The 26,671-nt window shown below is 34.1% G+C and overlaps 1 protein-coding gene across 1 annotated transcript in view; it reads left to right on the top strand.

The window, feature by feature from the left end:
* The window catches only part of LOC128218124 (E3 ubiquitin-protein ligase RNF123-like), a 45,047-nt gene that overhangs the window by 9,993 nt on the left and 8,383 nt on the right, over positions 1 to 26,671 (top strand). Inside the window, exons 6-29 of the mRNA XM_052925675.1 lie at positions 497 to 551; positions 1,136 to 1,221; positions 2,266 to 2,352; positions 3,090 to 3,157; positions 3,728 to 3,853; positions 4,715 to 4,832; positions 4,997 to 5,125; positions 5,527 to 5,652; positions 6,538 to 6,630; positions 7,749 to 7,827; positions 8,351 to 8,451; positions 9,240 to 9,336; positions 9,653 to 9,714; positions 11,525 to 11,584; positions 11,957 to 12,083; positions 17,749 to 17,850; positions 19,084 to 19,158; positions 20,319 to 20,425; positions 20,807 to 20,890; positions 21,408 to 21,515; positions 22,985 to 23,162; positions 23,853 to 23,927; positions 25,110 to 25,197; positions 26,283 to 26,370. Coding sequence (XP_052781635.1) covers positions 497 to 551; positions 1,136 to 1,221; positions 2,266 to 2,352; positions 3,090 to 3,157; positions 3,728 to 3,853; positions 4,715 to 4,832; positions 4,997 to 5,125; positions 5,527 to 5,652; positions 6,538 to 6,630; positions 7,749 to 7,827; positions 8,351 to 8,451; positions 9,240 to 9,336; positions 9,653 to 9,714; positions 11,525 to 11,584; positions 11,957 to 12,083; positions 17,749 to 17,850; positions 19,084 to 19,158; positions 20,319 to 20,425; positions 20,807 to 20,890; positions 21,408 to 21,515; positions 22,985 to 23,162; positions 23,853 to 23,927; positions 25,110 to 25,197; positions 26,283 to 26,370 — 2,319 coding nt within the window. The remainder of the gene's footprint in view (positions 1 to 496; positions 552 to 1,135; positions 1,222 to 2,265; positions 2,353 to 3,089; positions 3,158 to 3,727; positions 3,854 to 4,714; positions 4,833 to 4,996; positions 5,126 to 5,526; positions 5,653 to 6,537; positions 6,631 to 7,748; positions 7,828 to 8,350; positions 8,452 to 9,239; positions 9,337 to 9,652; positions 9,715 to 11,524; positions 11,585 to 11,956; positions 12,084 to 17,748; positions 17,851 to 19,083; positions 19,159 to 20,318; positions 20,426 to 20,806; positions 20,891 to 21,407; positions 21,516 to 22,984; positions 23,163 to 23,852; positions 23,928 to 25,109; positions 25,198 to 26,282; positions 26,371 to 26,671) is intronic.

Here is a 26,671-nt window from a genome sequence, read left to right as displayed (position 1 = left end):
ATAGTGTTGGTGTCACACCTACGTTCCTGATCAAAATCTTTTGAAGGACCTGTAGATTCTTCAAACATGATATGCGCATTGGTCAGTATATGACCCCTGTAGATTTGGGGATCAGTAGACCCAAGTTCATGGGGACCTTTATTAGAAAAATGATAAGTGTTTAAAAAAATCAACACATCTGACTTGCAGAATTCTAGTATTAAGTTTATCATTAAAACCTTGACTTTACAAAATTGTGTGACATTGTGATTCTTATGTGAAGTTTTGTCTGTAAAAAGATTGGTAAACAATTATGACTAGCGGTAATACTTCAATAATGAAGCCAAGCTATCCTGATTTGTTAAATCGATGTAAATATGTAAAATTCCTGGACAAAATACTTTCGAACACTCGTGGACTTGGATTAAATCATTATAGAACACTTGTTTTTTACTGAGGATGGACATTATCTTATTATTCAGGTCAGTAGAGGTTGTTGTTGTTTTTTTTCTTTCAGTTATGCAGCCAGGGCAACTTCAGTAGCATGAGGGCAAACTGCTGTGTCTACAAAGGTAAATTAGTAATTGTTGTGCCCCTAAAGATCATCCTCGGCACCCCAGTGTATTATAACCTATATTTTATAGGTTATAATACACTGGGTGCCGAGGATGCTAAAGATAGGCATATAGTAGTCGTGCTGTCTGTTTGATTGTCCCTGTGTCCATCTGTCCGTTGCAGTCGTGTCTCACCAGTAACTTACTTTATTTTATTTGAATTTCAATCAAACTTCACAAAAATATATTGCAGCACTGAAGTGTGTTTAGCCCATAGCTTTTGCTTAAAATGTCAAGGTCAAACTTACGATTTTTGATCTGCTGTTTTGGGGGCAAAAATTGTTATCTTTCATTCAGAGTTCAAATTTAGGCTTTTTGATAAAATGTGATAATAATTCATTCATAATACTAATTTTGTCATTTTCCTGGCCTTTTAGTGCTTTTTTCTGTCTTTTTTTGATCAGTTACTGATGCGAAAAAATCAGCTCATACAGAGATTTCTTAATGCATACTTATTCTCATTTGTTTATTTTTTAGGCTAGTGGATGTTCATCATTTTTTATTTTGAGGAAAATGGATGTTTACAGTTGTGTTTTTTTCAGGCAAGTGGATGTTTGAAGTGATGCTGGGATCAAAAGGTGTTATGCAGGTCGGCTGGTGTACAGTCAGGTGTAAATTCTCCCTTGAGGTTTGTGTCTTCTTTTTCATGTGTTAAAGTATATAAAATAAAATGTAAAATCAGCAGCAGCATGACAAACACCAGCAGGATTGGAATCATCATCATCGCCATTGTCGTCATCATCATCATTATCATCATCATCAACAACATTATCATCATCATCATCAGCAGCAGCAGCAGCATTATCATCATCATCATCATCAACACTACCACCACAATCATCATCACCACAACCATCACCATAACTACAACAACCACCATCACCTCCATCATCATCAGCAGCAGCACCAGCACCATCAAACCATTAAAAACTATTCCACCACCATCATTTTCTAAAACAGCAGTAGCAGAAGCACTAAAAAAATGTTATCATCAGCAACACAAACAGCAGTATTTTTGGTGTTTATTAAGCGTTTAAGAAATATTCTTGTGTTTTTAATTTTAATTTTGAAAAAATGTTACTGTTACTGTGGTTGTTACCGGTATTCACAAAAAAACAACATATGATTATTTAATTTCCATGTCTGTTATACAAACTTCAGCTGAATTCTTATTGTATTGTAGAATTTTAAAAGTTGTGCAAGTTCTTTCTATTTTTTGCTTCTAGTTGTGACATATATTTAGAACTTGAAAGCTAGAAAGTGAATGAAAATCTACTGCAATTCACAACATCTTTGTTTGACAAATACAAAATCTTGCAAAATGGTCGAGCAAAAAACAACAACATGCGAAACGACCTCAGAAAATCAGTTTTAACTTTTCTACAGTTTATAACATTATTGACTTAAATCAAACTTTAAAATCTGGTTACTTCCCATTTCAAAACAATACTATAAAACTTCGTAGGAAAAATTATAATCCATTACATAGCATTTCTCAAAAACCTACTTTCCACGAAAAAATCTGATTTCCGATGCAAATTTAATTGCGGTTGCACAATTTATATTTTTTATTTCATTACATTTTCAAAGAAATAGTCGCGTAAATCTGCAGAATTAAACATCAATTTGGTGTGGCCTCAAGTGAATTTAATTCATATTTTTATATAAACAGGAGGGCGTTGGTGATACACCAGACTCATATTCGTACGACGGCAACAGGCAGCGGAAATGGAACAAAACTACTCAAAAATATGGAGAGGTATATTGATTTATTTTGAATATTAGTTGGTTTTGATGGTATATAAGGGGTAGAATTTGAGGTTTCAAATATTTGAGTTATGTGGTGTATTCATCGGGATTGGGGTTAGATTTTGTGTCAACAGCGAAGCAATGCAGAGAGACACACGTATGGATTACTATGTCCAGTGCAATTGTCCATGGTGTCAGTGTCACACGTTTTTCCCGATCTATAACTTGTAAAGTTTTAACCTTGGTATACACATGAGACAAGGGTATGACAAAATGTCGTAAGATCACAATTTTCAACTAATTACTAAGCTAGCGTCGGAAATAGAATTGACTTGTTAATCTAAACTAGCAAAGAGTAATATTTTCAGGTCAATTTTCTTTTTTAAACTATATGATTCGAAATTTGATCATACGATACAAACATTGATAAAATGGCCGAATTGGTCATGGTCAATACATGACCGCTATTGATTTTGGAATCAGCAGGCTTAGGTCAAGGTCATTGTGACTTTTGCTCTCCTGACTGGCGACACATCCCAATTTTGTAATTTTAGTTATGTTACACGTGTCAAAAGCTCTGAATATGATACATATGAGGTGGTTGGGAGCCTTTTCTAAACTGCACTTATTTCAGTGTGCTTCAAGATGGAAAAGACCTAAAAACCCTTGCACCATAGATAGGTATTTACAAATCCAAACAAGAGAATGTGTTATCATGTACACTGTGAACCCTTTTACTGATTACAGATGTGGTGCACTGGGGATGTAATAACATGCACTATCGACTGTGATGAGGGAAAGATTGCGTTTTATCGGTATGTATGTTCTGCTCTGATATTGAAAACCATACATAGATTGTTATGTTTGTTGGTGTTAATGACTTAGTCGTTTTTGCGGAATTCTAGTTTATTTGTCCAGCGTAGGGGCCAAACATTGCAAGGCCAACTAATTGCATATTATAGACCATACAATTTTGCCCCCTTAAGGGAGTAGTAGCATATAGCTGCTTTGTCTGTCCATCTGTTTTTTCGTCCATCCTTCCCTCCCTTTGTCACGCCCTTGTTTTGTGAATAGCCTCAAAACTACTGATGGTATTGAAATTATACTGGTATAAAGATAGATGGCAATGAGAGAAAGTGCAGTGCACAAGAACCATAATCCTACCATTGCATATTTATAAAGTTATCCCCCTTAACCATTTGGATTGAAATTAAGCTGTTTTTTTTAAATTTTTCTTATGAATCTATCAAGTCTTGAATTTAAATCCCATCTTGATATACATGATTCAAATTAATGGCGTAACGATTTTTAAACCTTCTGAAATTTGCTAAATCCTTAAAAATACGAGAACAAAGATGTCTACAGTAAACTTAACTTTCTTTCAGAAATGGTAAAAGCCTTGGTGAAGCTTTCTCCAGCCTGAGGCTAGGCACAGGATTTGCATATTTCCCGGCAGTGAGTTTGTCTCATGGCGAAAATCTACGGGCTAACTTCGGAGCTACACCACTCAAATATCCTTTATTTTCACATGTTTCCTCATATCACATCAATTATTACACTGGCTTCTCACCTAGGCAACCTGGTTTCCATTCCCAGGTGCTTGCTAGTTTGGTTTGGGGTCACCAAGCTGATCAAGTGGGTTTCCTCCAGGTACTCCAGTTTCCCCCACATCAGAAGACCACACTCTTGTGTAAAATTGTGCAAACGAGAGTGATAAATATAATGTTGAAATAACTTGTTTTATAATTGTTGTAAAATATATAAGTTTAAACTAATTATATCTAACCCTTTATACAAAGAGAATGCTATACAAATGTTTATTGAATTGACACAGCCCAATCATGGGACATTTGCTGCATTCCTGCAAGAACTTGTAACTCCGGCTTTATCAATTGTAAAGTTATGCCACTTTTCCATGAAAAAATGCAACAAATAAGAATTGCATGTGCTTGTTTTGGTCTTACTATGATAAAAGTCAGGTCCTAAACAATTAACTTCTGGTTCGGGTTACCCAACCCTACCTCTGACATAGGTGCAGACCTGTTTTTTATAGTCTGTTTGTTAAAAATACAAATATTATTATAAAAACAAATTTATTATAAAAACAATTTATTGTATGTATTAATATGTAGTTGAAAACCTTTCAAGCTTTATACAGAAGATTATGTCAACGCCAATCCCTATGATATCAATGATGTTCTTACATAAAGCCTGATAAAAAAATACCTGTTTTCGGTTGAGATGTAACCCTAACTACCTTACACTTTTTCTTGGCCTTATAAGATGAAGCAGATAACGGATTATTTAAAAAAAACACTTAAATTAGTTAGTGAGTATTCAACTCTGTTCATTACCTCCTTAACTAGCCCCACATACCCTTTGGAAGGATTTTCTCCACTCCAGACTGCTCCGACAGGAGAAGTTATCAAAACCAACCTGCTGTTAGAATACCTTGAAAAACTGCTGTATATGGATCTAGAAAACGACCCGGTACATTTTATTCATCGAAGATTGTTGAAATTTTGAAATCGACTGAAAATTAACTGAAATCAATTGTCTGTATTGATAAGTGTAGCTTTCCTTTTACATTACCAACTTGGACTTGAAATATTTGATAATTATTGATTTTATTCTGATTATTGAAATAATCGTAGGTTGCTGAACTGGCTGGGGGTAAGGTTGCCATGGAAACTAAGCCACCACCACTTGCCGCAAAAAGAAGCAAGAAGACGTCTTTGATGTTGATTGTCTCCCAAGTGTTTGAGAAACTAGCTCATTTTCTGGTAAATGACATTGATATTATGTCCCCATTTGAAAAAAGGGACATAGAGATTCGCAGATGTTGGATGAACTGGATGGAATATTTAAGACAGGTTTTTTCAACAAAATAATAAGTTTCAAAACAAGTATTTGTTCATCTGATGTCCTGATACATAATTAACCTAAGAAGCGAGTAAAGAAATGGGACATATGAAACCAATGAAGATCTTCACCCTAAAACTTGGTACACATGTTATAATTGGTAAACCATCACACTGGCTGAAACTATTCTTGAGTTATTCCTTTTATATACTGTGACAAACAAACAGATGTGCTGGAGGTGGCATGCCATGTTTCGGGTTAATAATGTTGATTAATAAAATGTTTTTATGTTGTTTTTATTGTTGTTGTTGTGTTTTTGCAGAAAAGCTCATATGTGATAGAAGAGTGCTTGGTCAAACTGCTGTTACAGTTAAACGATTTGGATATCATTCATGGGCAAAATCCTCGAATATTGCGGCTATTGGACTACATGTGGGCATTTATGCAGGTACTTAAACTTTTAATTTGTTCATTTGGATTGTTATGTATCTAACATGTGACATGATAGACAGATGTTTATATATGTTTTGTAATTTTTGATGAGCCCGAAGGAAGGCATATAGAAGTCTCACTTTCTGGCCATCAATGTGTCCTTCCATTACTATCATATCCTAGTTCATCCTCGGCACCCCAGCATATCATTACCTATATGATACCCTGGGCAAATCAGCTGTAAAAATCTTATACTCATGAATAATTAATAAGGTGAAATCCAGCCGCTTGATTGGTTGCATGAGACACGCCTCATGCGGTGTGGAAATGGCCGAGAAGTTACGGATGTAATTTCGGTTCGAAATAATCCAATGAGATCACGGCTTACAAATCCTTTTAGGCAGGATATTGTTAAATATGCCGATAGCTCTTCACAAAGGAGATTCTTTCCTTTTTGCTTTCGGCTATTTTATTGGTCCGAAAATGATTTTTCAAAGTTTCCCTAGCCAATTTGCCCAGGGTATCATAAAGGTTATGATACGCTGGGACGCGGAGGATGATCCTAGTTTTAACTTACTCAATTTTATTCTAATTTTAATCATTTAAAATCAAATTTGACTACTGAAGAAACAATCTCAGTGAGATATCACTTTATTTGTCTACCTTCTATAGAAAAATGGGAGAAAGAAGTTAATTCAGGGAAAAGGCTGAAATATTGTGGTATTCTTATATGAACGCTTTCTTGCAGGGACTTAATCTGAAGTATTGTCGCTTTCTTGCAGGGACTTAAAGCATAAAACACTTAGGGCATAAATATAGTGGTATTTGTACAGGGACTTGAGATGAACTGCTGCCATCTTTTTGCAGCAACTTGAGCTGAAGAATAGCTTTTATTTTGCAGGGATTTGAGCTGAAATATTGCCTGGAAAGTTTAATGCTGTCCCTACTGTCTGGCTATAGATTTGCTCCCTCATCAACTGATTTCAAGCAGCAGGTAAATATAAAAAAATAATTACCCAAATTTATATTTTTAACTGTTTTATGAAAAATCATTATGAGAAGACATTAAAGGAAACTGCACTCACTATCACCAGTGTTATGGTTTGCCTATTCAATATGATAGTGTATAAAAAGGAAAGAACATGTACAGTGTGTGTATACTGCTAGATAAATTGTGTCATAAATACTATGTTGAAAGGCAAAATTTTGCTTTGAATGAAGACTATAAACAAAGATAACTTCACTATTTCTTTACCATTTTAAGTGAAACATAGCGCAGTCTACGCCGCTTACGGAGCCCCATCTTCGGTCTTTTAACAGAGTTTGATTGAGAGTTTAGTTCTTAAAACACTTTGACAAACCTTTTCACAATATGGCCTTTAGCTGACGGAGCACTGTCAAAACATTATTTTGGAAACAGGTTTGTCAAAGTTTTTGATGAATCTCAATCACCTAATCAAACTTCGGTAATAAAACAAAGGTGGGGCTCTTAAAGCGGCGTAGACTGGGCTTTGTTTTATTTAAAATGGTGTAAGTTTTCTTTGATTTAAGTCTTTATTTTAAGCAGATTGTTGCCTTCTGATGTAGCATATATGACCTAATTCATCAAGTGGTATACACACACTGATATACATGTGATAAGAAAGATTTAATTATGTTGTTATACTTTGTAAATTCGATCAGTAATGTAACCATGATATGTGCACAAAGAAAAAAATCGGCTGATTCTGAGACAAAAAATGGAAAAGTTGTCAATTCAGTCAATCTGTGAGAGCGTATTTAAAAAAAACATGCTCAGGGATGTTTTGTCAGTGGAGTCCCAGATTTCTTTAGATCTTATAGCTCAATGTATTCAAAACAGTAAACTGGTTGCTTTTGTTTGTTACTTGATTTGATGTGAGAATTGGCTCTCATTTTTTCTTGAAATTAGAAGTCAGGAGACCCCTTTTGCGGATGGATGCTTCACCCTTTTTGAACCCCATTAGGGGCCTAAAGCCTTCCCCAAACCATTGCCAAAATGGTTTTAGCCTTTCAGCTTTTGGGTCATTCACTTCTCTGACACTGTTGACAAGAACATAAATGCTCTAAATGGTTGTTTTCTTGTTTTTACAGCGAGAATACCTCACTGTTGTTCTGGCCATAATGAACCACCAGACTACAAGAAGATATTTACTTGAACACTTGGAGTTATATCCTTTGAGAATATTGAAATAATTTATGAAAACATTTGGTTGTTCAGGTTAGTTGCCAGTCCAGGTAACATTTGCAATTGCTCTCCGTTATTTTTAGCTCATACGTTTTTTAAGAAGGAAAATTAATGTACATTGTATTGGTATAGCCATTGTGTTCTTTGCATTGATGTCGGCATCATTGTGCAACAAGTTTAACCTTTTCCAAAACTTCAAAACTGTTCAAGACATTGAAATGAACAGTTGATATACATTTTTCGTAATACATTACGCATATCTGTAAGAAGGGTCTGACTTAAATGATTGTCAATGCCCCTTTCTGATAAAAACAACAAATGAGCATTGCAGGTGGTCTTTCCTCAGCTTTTGTTTATATCCTTTTTTAGTGAACACAGCAGCAGCCTTTGAAGTGGTTAAAACTTGAATTGGAAATTTTTGCATCATTGAGCTGTCAATTTAGTAAATCTCTTTGTTATGCTTATTGTCTAATACTGGTCACGTAATTTTCTTTAACTGAGTGCACATTTGAAAAGCTGAAGTTTCCTATGTTTCTACATATCAAGCCGTTAGACGACAAAGGTTTGGAGGAGATCGCCCCCCAAGTGTGGTGGGATATGAATGTACAGGTACAAGTTTTTTGGTTAGCGTATTGATAAGCGAACTAGCTTTTCACCAAGGCGTCATAGAGTGTGAGTTTGGTTTGTGCCAAAGCAGTCTAGTGGGTTTCCAGACAAGACAAAACAAGAAGACAAAAAGAAATACACTCACGTAACATCATGCCAATTAGAGTGATTAATAACATGTTTTATAGTCTGCTTTTTTGTGGTTTATAGAGATTTATCAGTTAAGTAGAGTTGATATTTCGCTGTTCCAGCAGTTACAATCAATTTGATATTTTTCACTTCTGTACCATTTTTATGGTTTGTAAACAATATCAATAAACATACCAACATGCATTTTTTTTACATAAGTCTTATAGTAGAATCTGAGTGTTTTATTAGACTGTAAAAATAACTGGGCCGTAGTTTTCATAAAACATCTTCATTTCTTAACTTAAGTCAAATTCTTACAATTTTGAAAATCAAATTCAAAGTAAATTTAATGTGTGTTTAACATAAAAAGTATGTATTTTTGATAAAGGCAATGAAAATAAAGAAATCCAGAAATTATATAGCTATTATCTTATTTAATTAGAGAAATACAAAACTTAAGAAAATGACTTAAGTTTGGAAATGACTGAATCAGACGTTGTTTTATGAATATGACCCCTTATCTAAATGGAATCACTGAGGCATCTCTATAGACAACTCAAAAGGAAAATAATTATATTGAATATTGTCCCAGGTTAGCAATGTTCACTTGCATATTCATATTAAGTTATCATTTTGAAATACTATGGTCATTTTTCAATTAGGATGAAGATGATGTGGAAAACTCTGCCGATCCAGAAGATGAAAAGAGAAAGGAAAAATATCTACACTCCTGTGAAACACTGAGGCAAAAAACTGAAGGTAAACTTTGTATGTTGCTCAAAATTATTGGATAAGTTCTTGCTGGTATTGGCAAAATCATCTGGCATTTTATTGTTATTGGCTGTCATGGAAGAAATTATTGGATTAATTTCTAATGTTTTGAAAATCATTCAACAAATCATGATCTCTTTTGCAAAGCCATTGGACAAATCTATGATTTCTTTTGCAAAGCCATTTCACAGATCCATGATGTTTTGGGCAAAGTCATTGGACAAATCAATAATGTATTAGCAAAGTCAATATATTAATGAAAAACGTTTTTGGCAATGATAATGTTTTTGTATTTTGTTTTCAGAAATAGAGCGACTTCAAATTGAGATATTGAAAGTTCTTCTCTGCCATGGTGATTTATCAGAGGTAAGCAAGTTTAACAGAAAACATTCATACATAAAATAAAAATAGACTGAACCTATATGTAACAAAAGGATTTACATTCCAGATAAAACATCACTTTTGTTAAAGTATATACTTTTTGATTTTTTGAATGTGTTCTTTTAAGCATCCAATTATTCCAAAGTAAAAGTAAATGGAAACTAATGGGATATCAAACATTGCCATTATATCACAAAACACAGCAGGGAAAAAGAACAAACTGTGACAAGGATTTCGGAAGATTCCAAGGTGTCCATGAGTCTATTGCCCCCATCCCCTCATGGGCTGAATGCACAGTCATGCTCAGAAATCATTCAAGCCATAAGCTCAACCAATACATTAGTGTATAGAAAATTTCAACCCAAATACATGTGTAAACTCTGCATTTTTACTGATGATATTATAATGCATACCATGAGTATAAAAAAATAATGTTCAAAAAGTGGCAGTCTCAGACAAATTTCATTTTCGCTCTTGGTTATGCATGTAGTATGAGTAAGACTTGACTGTACATGCTTGTAAATTATTGTAAGCAACAATTTAAACAATTGGTTTGATCATTATAATCAAAAGTTTGTAAACCTTTTTTTAAATAATAATACATAATTATATAATTTCAGTGTTTTTTTTTTCTCAACTTTGAATGGAATGGGAGTGGGGCCCTTTGATAAGGGATACTTAGCAAAAAGGGGAAAAATCCTTGCATGATCCATGTAATGTTCAACTTGTTTTCAAACCTTTTTATTTAACAAAACTATCAATAACATATTCATAATGGCACTGTATAACATTGCATTTGCTAAATGTTAAGGGGTCAATGCTCCTCCACAAAAATAAAATGTTTTTTACTGGGTAGGGGGAAAATATACTTTATCAGGAGGGGAATTTCAGCCCCAAAATGGGCCTAAAAAACTAGGGATGCAAACGAATGGCAAAATTGATATTTGAATATTTGGTAATTCTTTCGAACGAATATTCGAATATTCGATTACCAAAATACGTCTTTTAAAAGTTGAAGTAAACTATTACTATATTTGCTAAAGTAATAGCCGGGGCATTTTAGCTCTACTTTGTCGTAACCACTACGCGCGGCGGACCCTGAAGTTCACCAAATGAGCCTCTGAAATTCTTCATTTTAGAAAGACTAAAAGTAATACTTTATGAACAAAGAAAAAAAACTTTTAATCTATATTCCTCTGCCTTCATATTTGTAAAAAACGTGAACTTAAATGGATTTCTGGTCAAAATTGAGGTCTTTCCGTAGGACGAGCAGCCTCGTTCTGGGATTGACCTCTATTATATAAACTATGGAAAAACTAAACCAACTTGGGTACTAGTTTATTTCAGAAATTCTTAATTGACAGAAGCAATTTACCGAAAATAATTGGATTTTTTGTCTTGCAGCCATATATTGTAGAATTAAGGGGACTTTTTATAGTACCCGACGATATGTCCCTAAATGACACATGAGGCATGTTTAGTGTATTGTCATCACATTCACACCTCTGGCATTATGGGACAATCGTTGTAAAAACAAGACAAACAAATCTTAAACACAACAACAGAGTTGTAGGCAAAATATTTATTTTTAAATTTATTCAACAAAAATACATTAAATATTCAAATACCAATTTGACATTCCAATACCAAACGTTTGATCGAATATTTGAATATTCGTTTGCATCCCTAGAAAAAACACACTGATGTCACTTATATATTATGTTAAATCACTAAAAAGAGGAATAAAAGAAAATAAATATATAATTAACCAGTCCTTTTCCCTTTATTATTTCAGGGCAAAACATCAAGGCTCTTATTTCTTGAAATGCTGAGAAAATTTATCCGAGAAAACAGAGTAAGTTTTGATAGTCTGATAATGTTCATGAATGTAAGGTCTTATTTCTTCTCAGCATGAATTATCAAAATTCAATGTTTAAAAAGGTTGTCTGAAAAATAGCGAGAAACTTTATATTAATATCAATGAACATTTTGTACAAAAAACACTTGCTGAAGATGACAACATCTTGAAGTCATTTTTGTCAAAATTTTGTACGAATAAACCACTGGAATTACAATACCAGGTAAAAATACAATGTTTCCATCTGATTTGATAAAAATTGGCAACTTTAACAATATTTCTATTATGAAAATTGTCACTTGTTTAAGGACTTAAAACATTTATATCTTGTGTATTGATAATTAAGATTATTTTTCTCTTATCACTCAGACAGTGGCGTTGACGATCTGGCCTCTTCCTGTGGCATTGTGTTTCTTTCATCGACTGGTCCGTGTTCTACGCTACTACTGGGATACCTTCCAAGAAGAAGATCCGGCTAGATTTGTGCTTAGCGAAGGTATGCAATATGCTTCAGTACAGAAGATGATTTTAAGCTCTGACCAAAGGCAATCGCAGCAAAAAACATGTAATGTCAAAATTGATGATTGTTTTGATAAGGCTTGTCGCTGAGCAGTATGACTGAGGGCTTCCATTAAGAATTTAAAACTGGAAGTAAGAACATCCTAACCATCAATATTGGAAGTTTTTCACTGAAATTTGGAAGTTTAAGTTTCCCTGAATATAATTTTCATTTTTTTCTAGTATTTTTTAAATAGTATATCAAAATTCAAATAATTTGAATTTATATCTTGCCAAATTCACCAATTTATGTTCTAATAATTCATTTTACTTCAAGACTGATGGAAATTGTGAGCATAAAAGTAATATTGACACCAGGTTCTGATATTTTGAACTTCCAAGCTTTTGTCTTTGGAAGTTTTCTTCAAAATTATGGAAGTTTTTGTACTTCCAAGGAATTAAGTTTGGAAGTTTTAACCCATTTTTTAGGGAGTAATATACTTCCAAACTTCCTTTAACGGAAGCCCTGCAGCATAATTTATGTGTGTTAGTAATAAGCCGTGCCAGCGGAAGGCATATCAGGCCTGACAAGCCATAAAGACTTGGCTGTAACCATGAGGATGATTTAAACAACACATGGCACCAGATTTGTCCTTTATTCAGTATAACTTTTTAGACTTGGATCACATTTTGAAAATAAGAACATGAAAAAATAATATTTGTAATCTTCATTAACTTTCCCCTGTCAAAAGTTTGATGGAGTCACCAAACCGTTGGATTTGTCAGTTGGTCTGTTTGCAAAAGTTTTTGGAGCAAGCTACTCCCACAGTTATTACTCTGTTCACATGGTTCACATTACAACCATGAAGGGTAGAAGTGCCTGATATATAATATATGTTACAGTGTTAGTAGGTGACCCTATATGGGATAAACAGGGTAAAGGAAACCAAAGAAATTTATCTCAAACTGAGTTGATGTAACTGAGTGAGTAGGTGCATTGTGTTGGTGGAGAATAAGATCACAAGGAGTAAGATTCTGCCTCTTCTTCTGCAAAGCGTGCATCAAATCCCTCCATAAAACCTGGAAAAATTATAACATATTCTATAAATAATGGAAGCTATCTGAACAGTCGTATTTAATGTTGTGGATTTTGATAAATTTAATTGAAATACCTGGTGATTTATGACCATCCCTCGCATAGGCATAGAAAGCATAAAACCCCTCGCATAGGCATAGAAACCATAAAACATGAGTTTTTTGACTGATTTCATAACCCTAGCTTTCTTTGGTGGGTGAAGTGTTGGGTTAAAACACATAGGTTCATATCTGAGCAGCTATTTGATGTATTGCATTGAAACTTAATACAAGGGTTCTCAGCCATCCAACCTTCTTAATTAACCAAGATAGGTACCTTTATGTTGCCTTTTATAGCAAATTATGGCCATTTATTATTAGACCTAGAAAGTCTGGTGAAATTGTGGTGAAATAGTCTCTGTGACATCTCTTGTTATTTCAATATTTACTTGAGTCAATTAATAACATTGTGTGCCAAGGTGACTAGCGCGAGTAGTCATCACTTCTGTAATAGCTCCTGTAACCCATAGGACATTTTCCAAGAAGGTCAAGATAGATGGTCTTTTACTCCTATTATTGGCAAGCGTTTATCACAACCAAATCTGTTCTCATGAATGTCAACAGCTTTCGTTATGTCAACGTCTTATTTAAAATCAAAATGTTGCAGACTGATTATTATGGGAAAAGATCATGTATCAGCCAATTCCCTAAAATAAATTTACAAAAATATTGAGATGTTCCATGATATAATTTAATGGTTGTTTTCCTTTTTATAAGAAAGAAAATCATTCAAATATTTTAAGTTAAAGGAATTGAATCCACATAAGTTATTTATAGACAAACATGTTTGTACTATATATTGGGAAACCCAGAAATTAGTTATTTATAGCATTTATATAAATGAGATTGTTTTAAGTTACAAACTTGCTTAAGTTGCAATTTAAAAGCAAAATCATTTCATGAAAAGGTTTAGGTTAAGATATTATTTATGCATTAAATGCCCTTTGCTTAAAAAGGAGAGGAAAACGGTCAAAGCTATTGACACATCCAAGTGAAGTGTCTATTTTAACGTCATACCAGGAAAACCATAAATGAACTAAAAATAGACACAATATTAAACATTAAGAAATGTAAGAGTATCTTAAGACAATTTTTTTTAATCATAAAATATTTGCAGCATATTGACATTTTTTTCAGTCATATGTGAACGGCATATTGATTTTTTTTTGTTGTAGCTATGTTTGAATTTAATATCTTCTGATCAGTAGCATCAAAACTTGATTCAAAATACACACAAGAAAGCCTGAGTCATATGGTAATGACTAAAACCAGCTATTGCGAATCATTTCATATCATGGTTTAAAAGAATTGTTTTATTCAGTTATTATTGGTTGGTCCGGAGAACACTGGTTATCAACTATGTTACCTCCAGTCTTCAAATTTGACCACCACCTTTTGGTCAATTAAATGGTGTAGGTTATGGAGCACGTGTGGTGGTGCTTGAAAGATATGCTTAAATAACTATTACTTAAGAATGAAGTAATTCCTTGTTCGGGTGGGCAGTGTCAAACTCAACTATGAAACTATGAAATTGGGGTTTTGACCAAATTTGGCATGTAAAAAGGGTTTATGGGGACCATTCCTGGGATTGCGTTTGGGGCCCCTAGGGTCAAGGTCACTGTTACTAAAAATAAAAAAAATAGTAGAAACTAAATATCTTAATTTTGGGTTGACAAATTGTGATCAAACTTGGATAATGAACCACATGCTTGTTCAATGAAAAACATGACAAAATGTGATCTTTTTCAATAAAAATGTCCTAATTATTAACATTATTTTTTCTGTTTGTCAAGCAAAAAAAGAAATAATTATGTATATTAGTGACAGATTGTTAAAAAGTGGCATTTTAAGCATTTTAAATGAGTTAAATTGAGCAAAGATAATTCTGAGTGGCTACTTCTTTCGCCAGCTTTAATATTTGGCCTAACTAAGATTGTTTTTTAAGCTTACATTTAACTTACTTAAATGCTTAAGTCGCTCACAATCAAAAAGTGCAAAACTTTCACAGAAAGGCTTCAGTTAAGAATCATTGAGGCATTAAATGTCCTTTGATTTAAAAGAAGACGAAAACAGGTCAAATCTATTGACAATACCAAGCAAAGGGGGTTGTCACGGTGCCAGGACTCTATATTAGGGTCAGTTGTGACCAAAACTAGGTCCAGACCCAAAAAACATGTGACCCCCCCTTATATATATATATGTGTATTATGTTTATATAGTGGGGTTTTAAGTTAAATATATTTTTGGTGTCATATTTCACAAATATACACCATCTAAACCACTTGCTGGCCGCCTTTGATACCAAGTGTATTATCTATTTTTATCGCCATACTAGGAAACCTGTAAGTTAACTAATAATAGACACAAACACATTGAAAATGTAAAAGTATCTTTTAATAAAATATTTTTTGAATCATAAAACATTTGCAGCATATTTACATTTTTTAAGTCAGAAGTGAAATGCATATCAGAATCTTTGTCGTGTAGCTATGTTTTAAATTAAAACTTTTTGATCAGTAACATAAAACCTTGATTTGAAATATGCACAAAATAACTTGAGACATATGGTAATGACTAAAACCAGCTATTGCAAAACATGTCATATCATGGTTTAAAAGAATCGTTTTATTCTGACATTGTTGGATGGTCCGTTGATCACTGGTTATCAATCTATGTTACACCCAGTCTTCGTATTTGACCATCTTTTGCCTCAATTTAAAAGGGGTAGTGGTAGGATCCAATCTTGATGTCAATAACAATTAACTATTTTTTATCGATTAAAGGCGCCCAATTTTGTTTGATGCCAAAAATGTTTTTAAATTTAATTCATTGTGTTTGACTCATTTCACTTAAATGATCAAAACAAAAAATGCATATGATTTAGGTACAAATAAAAAAAAAAAAAATATAAGCAATATTTTGGCGCTTGTTTAACTTGGGAATAAGTGACCATATAGCTATTACCGGTAATTCAAAAAGAGAAGTTAAAGTAAGAAATTTGGCTGAAGAAAGTAAGATACGTAAGCTTTTTATGCTTACTATTTTTTTTTCTTCAAGAAACTGAGGGATGGCCTCTCAAAAAGGAAACAGAATTGCACTAGTTTCTGCCCAGGAAATATATAGAGTAACATCTGAGTTTGAGACTTATTTGAGTCTAAGATTTAAAAGGATGAATTTTAAATATGATTAGAAAAACATTCATATCACTTCTTTTGACAAAAGAAGAATATATAAAAGTTACACCTGTCGAAACTTGTTGGCTTGATTAGGCGTTGATATCCCAAGGACCAGCCACAATGCTTCGAGCCTCGCGAATATCGAGCCAAGCAGGATTGCTTACACAAAGTAAAATCAAATCGGTCCTTTATATCCAGTTCGAGCCAACGAGGATATCGAGCTAAGCGATATCGAGCAAACGGGTTTCGACTGTATACATATACAACTTAAGCATTATTCATCATTATTTAACTGGAAAGTTAAGATTTGCAGTTACGATTCTAAAGTCTCTCAACTCAGACTGAAGGCATTTAAGACTCGTTTTTTGCCGACAGTTCCGAGGCAGGCCCAAATAGTACCCTGACATAGACATGTTTATGCCAATGTGATCTGTTTTTGTTGTTGTACGTTGTGTGTCTTAAGTTCAGTGTCTGTTCAGACTTATCTCTAAGCCTCATGCCTACTGAGTACTGACACACAAAAACATACTGTTATCAAAAGTACAACTAACATATTGACAAAATTGATCACCGCCTAATGGCTCATTAGTTAACTCAAAATAATGGCACCATTTTACTGAAAAGAACCTCAGTTTGCCTTTTTAAAATGATAACTTTTTGTCCCTAAATTTTCCATTGTATTATTGAGATTGATTCTTATCGGCTTTCAGCTGTCTTAACAACCAACATGAAATGAATTAGTAAAAATCATCATTTGATATTACTGAGGTTTTCATGTGGATTCAAATATTTTGGGCGGATATCCTCAAACGATTAGATTTTCAAAGGCACTGTGGATCAATGGGACGTTTCAACAGTTATTCATAAATCTCTGGCATCATGCTAAAAGAAATCCATTACAGATGCCTTCATGCCCATTCCAGGGTTTTAGTTGGATATTCACAAACACTGGGAGGTTCACAGGTGCTGCAGATCCATGGGAAATTCTAACGTGGTGTACCCAAAATGTTATTCATAAATCACTAAAATGGTGTTTAAAAATAATATTTCTATTATAGATGCCTTCTTGCCTATTCAAGAGTTTTGGTCGGTTATCCATGTACACTGGGATCTTCAAATGTGCTTTGGATCTGTGGGAAATTCTAGCATGGTGTGCCTAAAAGGTTATTCATAAATCACTGTCATCATAATATTTTTATTTGCCTTAATGTTGATTCTTGAGTTTTGGTCGGTTATCCAGAAACAGGGACTTTCAGTGGTTCTGGGGTTCCATGGGACATTCCAGCATGGTAAACAGAAGGTTATTCATAAATTACTGGCATCATGTTATTATAAATTATATTTCTATTACAGATGCCTTTATGCCCATTCAAGAGTTTTGGTCTGACAGTCGGGAATACTGGGATCTTCAAAGATGCGGAGGATCCATGGGACATTTGAATCGGATTCTTGGAGGTATTTATTTGATATACTTCATGGCCCTCGAGTTGCCCTTTAAGGTGCCCCTTTCTCCCATCCTTTTTTGTTTTTATTCCCTTATGTTAAGCCTCAAAATATCACCATCATGATGAACATCTTCAAAAGGTCCTAAAATTTCCTTTTGGCATTAGAATTATGTATTGTAACTAGGAGTGTAGAATTATTTTGATAAAAAGTATCCAAGTAGAATTAGCTTTAATTTTAGCTTAAATAAAAAAATCCAAAAAAAATCCTCCATTTGCTTCAAATTTCCCTATCGAAGGGCTGAAGCTCCTTTCCAACATTGGAGTGAGAGTCGTGAGTACATTAATGTCAGAAATGTTGTATTTTTACTTTGATGGAGTATGGATGATGGAAAATGCCACTACAAACATTTAAAGAAACATAGTAATTGCAGAGCTTTTTTGGGGAAAAAAGTATATTTCTTGGCTTAGGGAATAGGGCCTTACATTGGCCATAAAATCTGTTGAAAGACAACCCTGCATTGTGATGACAAGAAGATAACTAAGAAAAATATAAATTATAAATTTCATGTAATTTTGAGCTGAAGTGAACCTTATTGGCCTTTAATTAAAGAAATTGCCTCAAATTGCTCTTCTCTGATAAATAATTTGGAAGCCATGATCCAATCATAACCAAATTTGGTCAGAATAAGTATGCAGGGATGTGATTTGTCCGCGGAATTCCGCGGATCTAATGGCCCCAGGGACCCCCCCCCCCCCAAAAAAAAAGAGATACTAGTGTGCTTTTGGTTGTTAGAGTTTATATCCCAGTTTGCTTCAAATTTTAAGTCAGAAGAACCCTCAAAAGAGCTTCTAAAACGCCAGTTTTTTTTCTATGGCAGTGTGCTTTTGACCCCAAAAGTGCCCCAAGAACCCATGGCCCGAATGGTTTCAGCCCTCCAGCTTCCGGGTCAATCACATCCCTGGTATGGGAATAATATCTTGGACAATTTCATTAGCCAGCCATATGGCTTGGGTCACTCAAGGGTTAACGCCCTTTATATAAAAATTTAACTAAAATTGATTTTGTCCGATCATTTACTGTATAAGCCTTTTTTCAAATTTTATCTACCAAATACATGGGATCAGGTCCCGCAAGGTCCTGTTTAGAGCTGTAAGAATTATGTTTGGATTTATTCCTCCGCATCTTAACTCTCATTTGTACGTTAACCATTCAGGATCAATTATTATTACCTTGAAACTTCAGCGGAAGTGAACAAGGCCCAGGGATTGGAACTGAGCGATGATGGACAGGTCAAGGAACTGAACAAACCCAAAACAGGTAAGCAACTGAGACCAGAGATTAATAAAACATGTTAATGTGAATCATAAATTAACTGAAATGGGTCTTCTCTGTTCATTTACTTTAGAAGCCTTTTTCCAATCTTCACCAAATTTTGCCTACCAAATTTATGGGATCAGGTCTCACCAGGGAAATGTACTCTTGGCTCCAGAGGAACATTTTCTTAGCTTAATAAAGTCATGGATTTAAGTCCAAACAAGATCAAAACCTTATATTGGCCTATCAAAGTCATGGGTTTGATTCCAACCAGAGAAATATTATGTCAATGGCCTATGAAAGCTATGTGTTGGAGTCCCACCAAGGTTATGTGGCTTGGTCAATTAAAGTTATGAGTTTAAAAGTTTTTTTGGCCTCTCAACAAAATGGACATAAGTTCTCCTCAGAATTTCCACATCATGAAAACAGACTGACTTCAGGACTTAATATATATTTAAACATTTAAGCTGTAAGAATATAGTAATTTGGGCTTATTAAGAAACTTCCTAACTAATGTGCAGGGAATAAGAAGTTTTAATACTCCTGTGCGTAAATTATAAATCAAATGATTTTTGTCTTGCCTTCTTGCGGTGAGTTGGATATAGTTGTCACAATTGCAGTGTATGTGTGTTTGTGCCTGCATTTTTTTTTCAGTATGTATCTTGACTATGCATTATAGGATTTTTAAAAAAACTTCTGTGATGAGGTGGTGTGTTGGCACAAGACCCAGGTCTGCCATCAAAGGTCAAGGTTAGAGGTCAAAGGTTGAAATGACCCTTATAGGAGCTGTATCTTGACCATGCATTATGGGATTTTCATAAGAGCTTGCCATTAAGACTCACCATGATGAGTTGGCCTGTCACTAGGTCTGTAACTTAAAGGTCAAGGTCAACTTGGAGGTCAAAGGTTGACTTCAAAGGTCAAGTTCAAGATTCTTTATGGTTTTTGTGTTGTGTTAACTACGGTACTATAGAATACTTAAGTCTTGTGAAGTGATTTCACATATTTGGTTGTCAATGTTTCTGGACAAGCAATGCTTGATTTAGATGTTGACAAGATAACATGAAAATAACACTAAGCTTTCAGAAATCACGAAATTCTTTATTTTGATCTGCGTTTATGTAGAAAGTATCCTTTAAAACTGTCTTAATTGATTTCAATAGAGAGTGAGTACCCTCCAACGGAGATGCCTAGCGGGAACACGCTCATGGAGATGCTGGACGGGGTCATGCTTCTGTACAATGTAGCAGCTCATAAACAACTAAGCAAGGTAGGGGGTGAGGATGGTCTAGAATTGTGTCCGACAGACATGTTGGTTTCCTCCAGGAGTTAATCTTTTTTCCTCCACAATGTATTAACACATTTTCATGAAACATTGTGCCAATGAGAGCGATTTAATATTATGTTGTGATAATTACTTATTATTGTTGTAAAATAGGTTTTAATTGTTTATCTCGGCCTTTTCAGTCCAAATAGAGAGCTGATATCTATCGTATAAGACCGATGTTTGAATATAAGTTAAAAAGATTTACATATTTTATATCAAACCATACCATTTATGTGTGAACATTACAGCAAAACCTATGGGACCATTGTCGAAGATTCCCATTTGCTACTCAATGTTTTACTAATTTAAAGCAATTCTTTGCAGATGAATGTTCTGAAAGAGAATATACAAGAGTTTATCCAGTCCTACAAAGATACTATGAAGAAGTTGGACTCTTGCCCTATTGAGGTATGTGCAAAATTTCATGCACTTAATTATGACCGTAAGTGTTTTTTAGCTTGTATGATTTTCAGGGGAAATATCCTTAATGTCATTTGTAACAATATTGTAGTACAATATCTTTTAACAATGGCTATATGTTGTCTGGTTAGCACAGTGGTTAGGGCCCTTTCATACCTAGTGACCCAGGTTTGATTCCCAGCAGAGGCCCATGTGAGTTTGCATGATGGGTTCAAGCCTTGCATGGTGGATTCATGCCCCACCTGGTGGATTTCAAGCCCCGAAAGAGGTGTTCAAGCCCTGTATAGTGGGTTGAGTCCAGCAAGTGATGCTTTCTCATGACCTCTAAAAATTAGCAATATGGTTCTAGTTTTTTTAATGCAGATAACAGACTCAGCATGTATAAAATGCTTAAGCCATCTTCGCAATCATGCGGAAAAATTAAAATGAAATTACAGACTTTCCATCATCTTAAATTTCATACTAAAATGGATTAGAATATAACAAATGACTATATATTTTGTAGATGACTGAAGTCCGTGATGAGCTAGTTCGAGCCAAGACGGTGTTTATCGAGAAAATCACAGAACAGGCTCGACAGATCTGCTGGATAAGAGCGGTCGTGTATTCCCAGGTTTGTAAGGCAGCAGGAATATATTGTTAAGTGGTTAGCGGGGAGAATGCACTTTTGAATTATGCCCCCCCCCCCCCACACACACAGAAGCAAATTAAACCTTTTGGGGTCCAAATTGGCAAAAAAAGACACCCACCTATTTACTATTTAAATAATTGCCATCACCCTCGGGGTTATATGTTTTACTGGAAAAGCCCTAAGTCATTCCTAACTTGCCGTTAGTCATTTTCCTAGGCTAAGTTTCCTACTCATCATTTTATACAAGAATTGAATACATATATAGTTTCATTAAAAGAAATAAAGACTTTTGTTTTTAAATTGACTAGTAATTTTTTTAGAAATCGACTTAAGTTAAGAAATGACTTAAGATGCTTTAAAGATATGGCCCCTGCTCTCCTTAGGTCAAATTATTAGCACTTTGCTGTTTTCCCAAAGAATGTAGTTTTATACTAATAGTAAAAAGATTGTTGTGAAAAGTGTTCACGAGTGGTCATTGACTTTGGAATTTATTCTGAAACTTATGCAGTTCAGTCTTGGGGCTAAATAACTAAAACTTGATACAATATATAATTGTTTGATACAATAAATATAATTTTATTATACCCTCAACAATCAAGTTTGAAGTGTGTGTACTGGAGACCCCCTGAGGTCATTTGGTCCATTGCAATTTTCCTTGTCCAAAGCATAACTTTGAACTAATAGAAGTAAATAAATTTAATTAAACTTCATTTAATGAGAAAACAAAATGAGAGGAAGTAGTGTACAGGTTTCATAATTCCATTTTGGCTAATTACACAGTTATTGCCCTTTGATGATAGTTTTTCTTGTTTTATGAAGGATTTCATTCAAGGTGTGCAGGGACATTTACTTGCCATATATTTTATCAGATAATGTGCTGAAAGGTTTTGTGTTACAAATGTAAAATATTATAATTTGGGAATTTATCCAGCCACTATAAAGACATATTGATATATTGAATCAAACACAGCAATACTGTTTATGTTTATGTGTTCCTTTCAGTGTAAGATTTGCAATATATTTATGCAATATATTTTACCGAGTGAGCTATAAAGCTATATTTCAAAAGTGGCATAGCCACCAGTGAAATATTAACTTTTGATGTTAACAAGGTAAAACATATTGCTATCTTACACTGAAACAAACAATTTTTTCCATTTATTATATGCCTAAAAAGGATATAAAATGGCAAATAATTGTAGTTTTTGAGAAAAGTGTGCGTCATTTTATGTGCTTTATGTGCATGTAACATCATTTGGAAAAGACATTATTGAAATTGTGTCCCATTCCTGTCTGCAAGGACATTTTATTTGAAAGTGAGAGGGGGTAAAATTTTACGCTGAAAACTATCAAGTTTGAAACAGTGAAATATCATTTTTATTTCACTAAAAAATCTTCATAAACCATCAAAAGGCATATAATAAATATCATATCTTTTTTTATGATTTCAGCAAAAACAAAAGGACTTAGCGTGGCTGCTGAAAACAAGCATGAGAACTGTGAAAAAAGCATCGCAATACAAGCTTCTGTTCCAGTACATGCCGGAGTTCTACCTGGAGATCGTCATCCATACCCACATGGCCTTGAAGAACTACTTTCAGACATACGTCTGCTTTGAGACATTAGATGGTGGGTGTTTTTTGTTTGAGATCTTCTGATTTTACTGACGTATTCATTTTATTATTAAAGCTTTTATGGGTTGATTGTTCAGAACTTTGGTAAAGTTAACAACATGATTAAAGTCATTGCTATTAACTTTTTAACATTAAGTATTTGATGACGTGCTTATAAATTAAAAACAAAACAAACAAAAAAAACAAGTTCAGCTGAAACAGTTGTCCAAAATCTAGTTTAAAATACAGTAGATCACAAGTGTATCCATTAATACATGGCAATATTGTTTTTGTTAGTGGCAAATAAATATGGGTCGGTCAGGAAACTAGAAATGGACTTATTATTTTTAAGGCCTTTAATATCAATTCTTCTTGCTGCAGTTCAATAACACATTGTAAATCTAGTAATGGCAGATTTCGATTTACATTTAGCAAATTTATCTATTTTATTATCTATATTATCAATTTATGTGAGTTTGGTTTGTGGTCACAAAGCCAGACAAGTGGGTTTTCTTCGGGTACTCCAGTTTCCCTCACAACACAAGACCACACTCTCGCGCAACATCGTGCTAATGAGAATGACTTAGTATAAGCTATCATAGCTTCCTTCACAATCATTGTAAAATATATTATAATGTTTAAAGTAAATTTATCTAAGTAAATTGAATGCAATTGCTAAATATGCTTTAATCTTGCATTGTTTCAGATTACAACGAAATCATGTCAAGTTTTGCAATGTTTCTCGTGAAACACTTCTCAGATTCAAGAATTGTCATCGTGGGTAAGTGTTGCAGTGTTGTACATAAATAATGTACATTTACATTTTAAAATATTTCTGTAAGGTAAACTGTTTTTCAAATTATTAAAAATTACTATATCTTAAGATTTTCATGCAATGCCTTTAGGTGAATTTAAAATTTCATTTATAGTTATCTGTTGAGGTGTGCAAGTGGGGGAGGTTGTGGTATCGTTGTTTTTGAAATGCTTGTACAAAACTTAATTTTTACTGATAACTTAAAAACTGTTGATATCATGAAATTTGGTACATATGTCCAGATTGACAATTCACATAATGCTGTGTAGCTATAACTCTCGCAATAACTTTCTTGAGTTATCTACCTTGTTCAACTTGTGTAACAAAAAGAATAAGGACATGCTTAGAATTGTATTTTTTATTTTCATGTTACGAATAATGATTATATTTATATTATTAAAATTATATTGTGCATGTTTTGTTTTTATGCCCCCACAAAGTGGCGGCATATAGGGTTGCCCTTGTCCGTACGTACGTCCCTACGTACGTACGTCCCGAAGATTGTTTCCGATCTAATTCTTGAAAACCGTTTGTCCAATCCTCACCAAACTTTAAACACATGTTTGTGACCATAATATCTTGATCAAGTTCGATAGTCATGGAAATCGCTTTAGTCATTTAGGAGTTACGGCCCTTTTTTGCCAAAAATACTTCAAAAATATATGTTTCCAATCTAATTCTTGAAAAGTATGTGTCCAATCCTCACCAAACTTTACATACATGATTGTGACCATAATATCTTGATCAAGTTCGATAGCCATGGAAATCGCTTTTGTCATTTAGGAGTTACGGCCCTTTATTTGCAAAAAAAGACTTGAAAAATACGTCCCGAAGATTGTTTCCGATCTAATTCTTGAAAACTGTTTGTCCAATCCTCACCAAACTTTAAACACATGTTTGTGACCATAATATCTTGATCAAGTTTGATAGTCATGGAAATCGCTTTAGTCATTTAGGAGTTACGGCCCTTTTTTGCCAAAAATACTTCAAAAATCATTATGGCTTATTTTCTGTGACAAAAAACCGAAGTGAGGGCATCCGTGTCCTATGGACACATTTCTAGTTGTTTTTTTTATTAATATTATAAATCTATATTCTATGTTTCAGTTGGTTTGAAACTGTAGATACATATGATCTATTGGTTTTCAGATACCAGGGACACTATTATCCAGGCATTGGCATGTTTTACATGTTATGAGAAGTCTCTCAAAATTTTGGAATCTCTGCCAGTAGATGTGTAAGTTTATAAAGCATTCTTTGTTCTTCTTTAGGTTTATTGTAAAAAGGAAGAAATACTGTTGTTATACTGTGTGTTGTTTTAAGGAATGTAATGCACACTCCACACACTTTAACCAGCCCAACTCATTATTTCATTCAAAAATTGTAAAAAAAGTACTTCATTTTATTAAAAAAAAAAATACAATAATTCTTGATCACCCATTCTGTAAATAGAACAACCCGGCCATTACCGTAAACAGTTCTTCATCCCCCGTTCTGTAAAAAGAAAAACCTGACTATTACCGTAAACAATTCTTCATCAACCATTCTATAAATAGAACAGCCCAACCATTACCGTAAACAGTTCTTTATCACCCATTCTGTAAATAGAACAGCCCAACCATTACCGTAAACAGTTCTTCTGTAAATAGAACAACCAGACCATTACTGCAAACAGTTCTTCTGTAAATAGAACAACCAGACCATTACTGCAAACAGTTCTTCTGTAAATAGAACAACCAGGCCATTACTGGAAACAGTTCTTCTGTAAATAGAACAACCAGACCATTACTGGAAACAGTTCTTCTGTAAATAGAACAACCAGACCATTACTGGAAACAGTTCTTCTGTAAATAGAACAACCAGACCATTACTGGAAACAGTTCTTCTGTAAATAGAACAACCAGACCATTACTGGAAACAGTTCTTCTGTAAATAGAACAACCAGACCATTACTGGAAACAGTTCTTCTGTAAATAGAACAACCAGACCATTACTGGAAACAGTTCTTCTGTAAATAGAACAACCAGACCATTACTGGAAACAGTTCTTCTGTAAATAGAACAACCAGACCATTACTGGAAACAGTTCTTCTGTAAATAGAACAACCAGACCATTACTGCAAACAGTTCTTCTGTAAATAGAACAACCAGACCATTACTGCAAACAGTTTATCATATTAGACACAATAACACGGAAGAATTTTATCATTTCATTGTTGATATGTTGAAATCCCTTTGAAACGTAGAATTGAAATTCTAATGACATCAAAACATTTAACATATTGTAAATTAACACTAACTACAGGTTCATTATTGTTTTCAGTTGTACCCAGATGTTACGACACTTGATTGCTCCATATGAAAGCAGGTCCTGGGCACAAACAAACTGGATCCTTGTCAGAATTTGGAAGGTACTAGCCCGATTAAGTACGACCCATAGCATTTAAAAAAGTGTTTACTTGAAAAGTTGCAGATGCGTGGTCACGTGGCTCTGTCAAGCCAGGGGTGGCCGGCTTTGATTTCCCATTGCACCACTAAAATAAAACTAGTCATCTTTCGGGGGGATGCTAATGGGTGTTCCATGTGACAGTGCTATACAATGGTGCATATTAAAGAACCAGGGTAGCTCTAACCAGCTCTTACATTCTTTCTGTGCACTATGCTCCAAAAACCAAACCTTCGGAGCACTCGCAAAATGGGCCCTGCCCAAGT

This window comes from Mya arenaria, chromosome 14, assembly GCF_026914265.1.
Source record: "Mya arenaria isolate MELC-2E11 chromosome 14, ASM2691426v1".
Classification (NCBI taxonomy): domain Eukaryota; kingdom Metazoa; phylum Mollusca; class Bivalvia; order Myida; family Myidae; genus Mya; species Mya arenaria.
The sequence above is the reverse complement of the archived record's forward strand: the minus strand, read 5'-3'. Positions and strand labels throughout refer to the sequence as shown.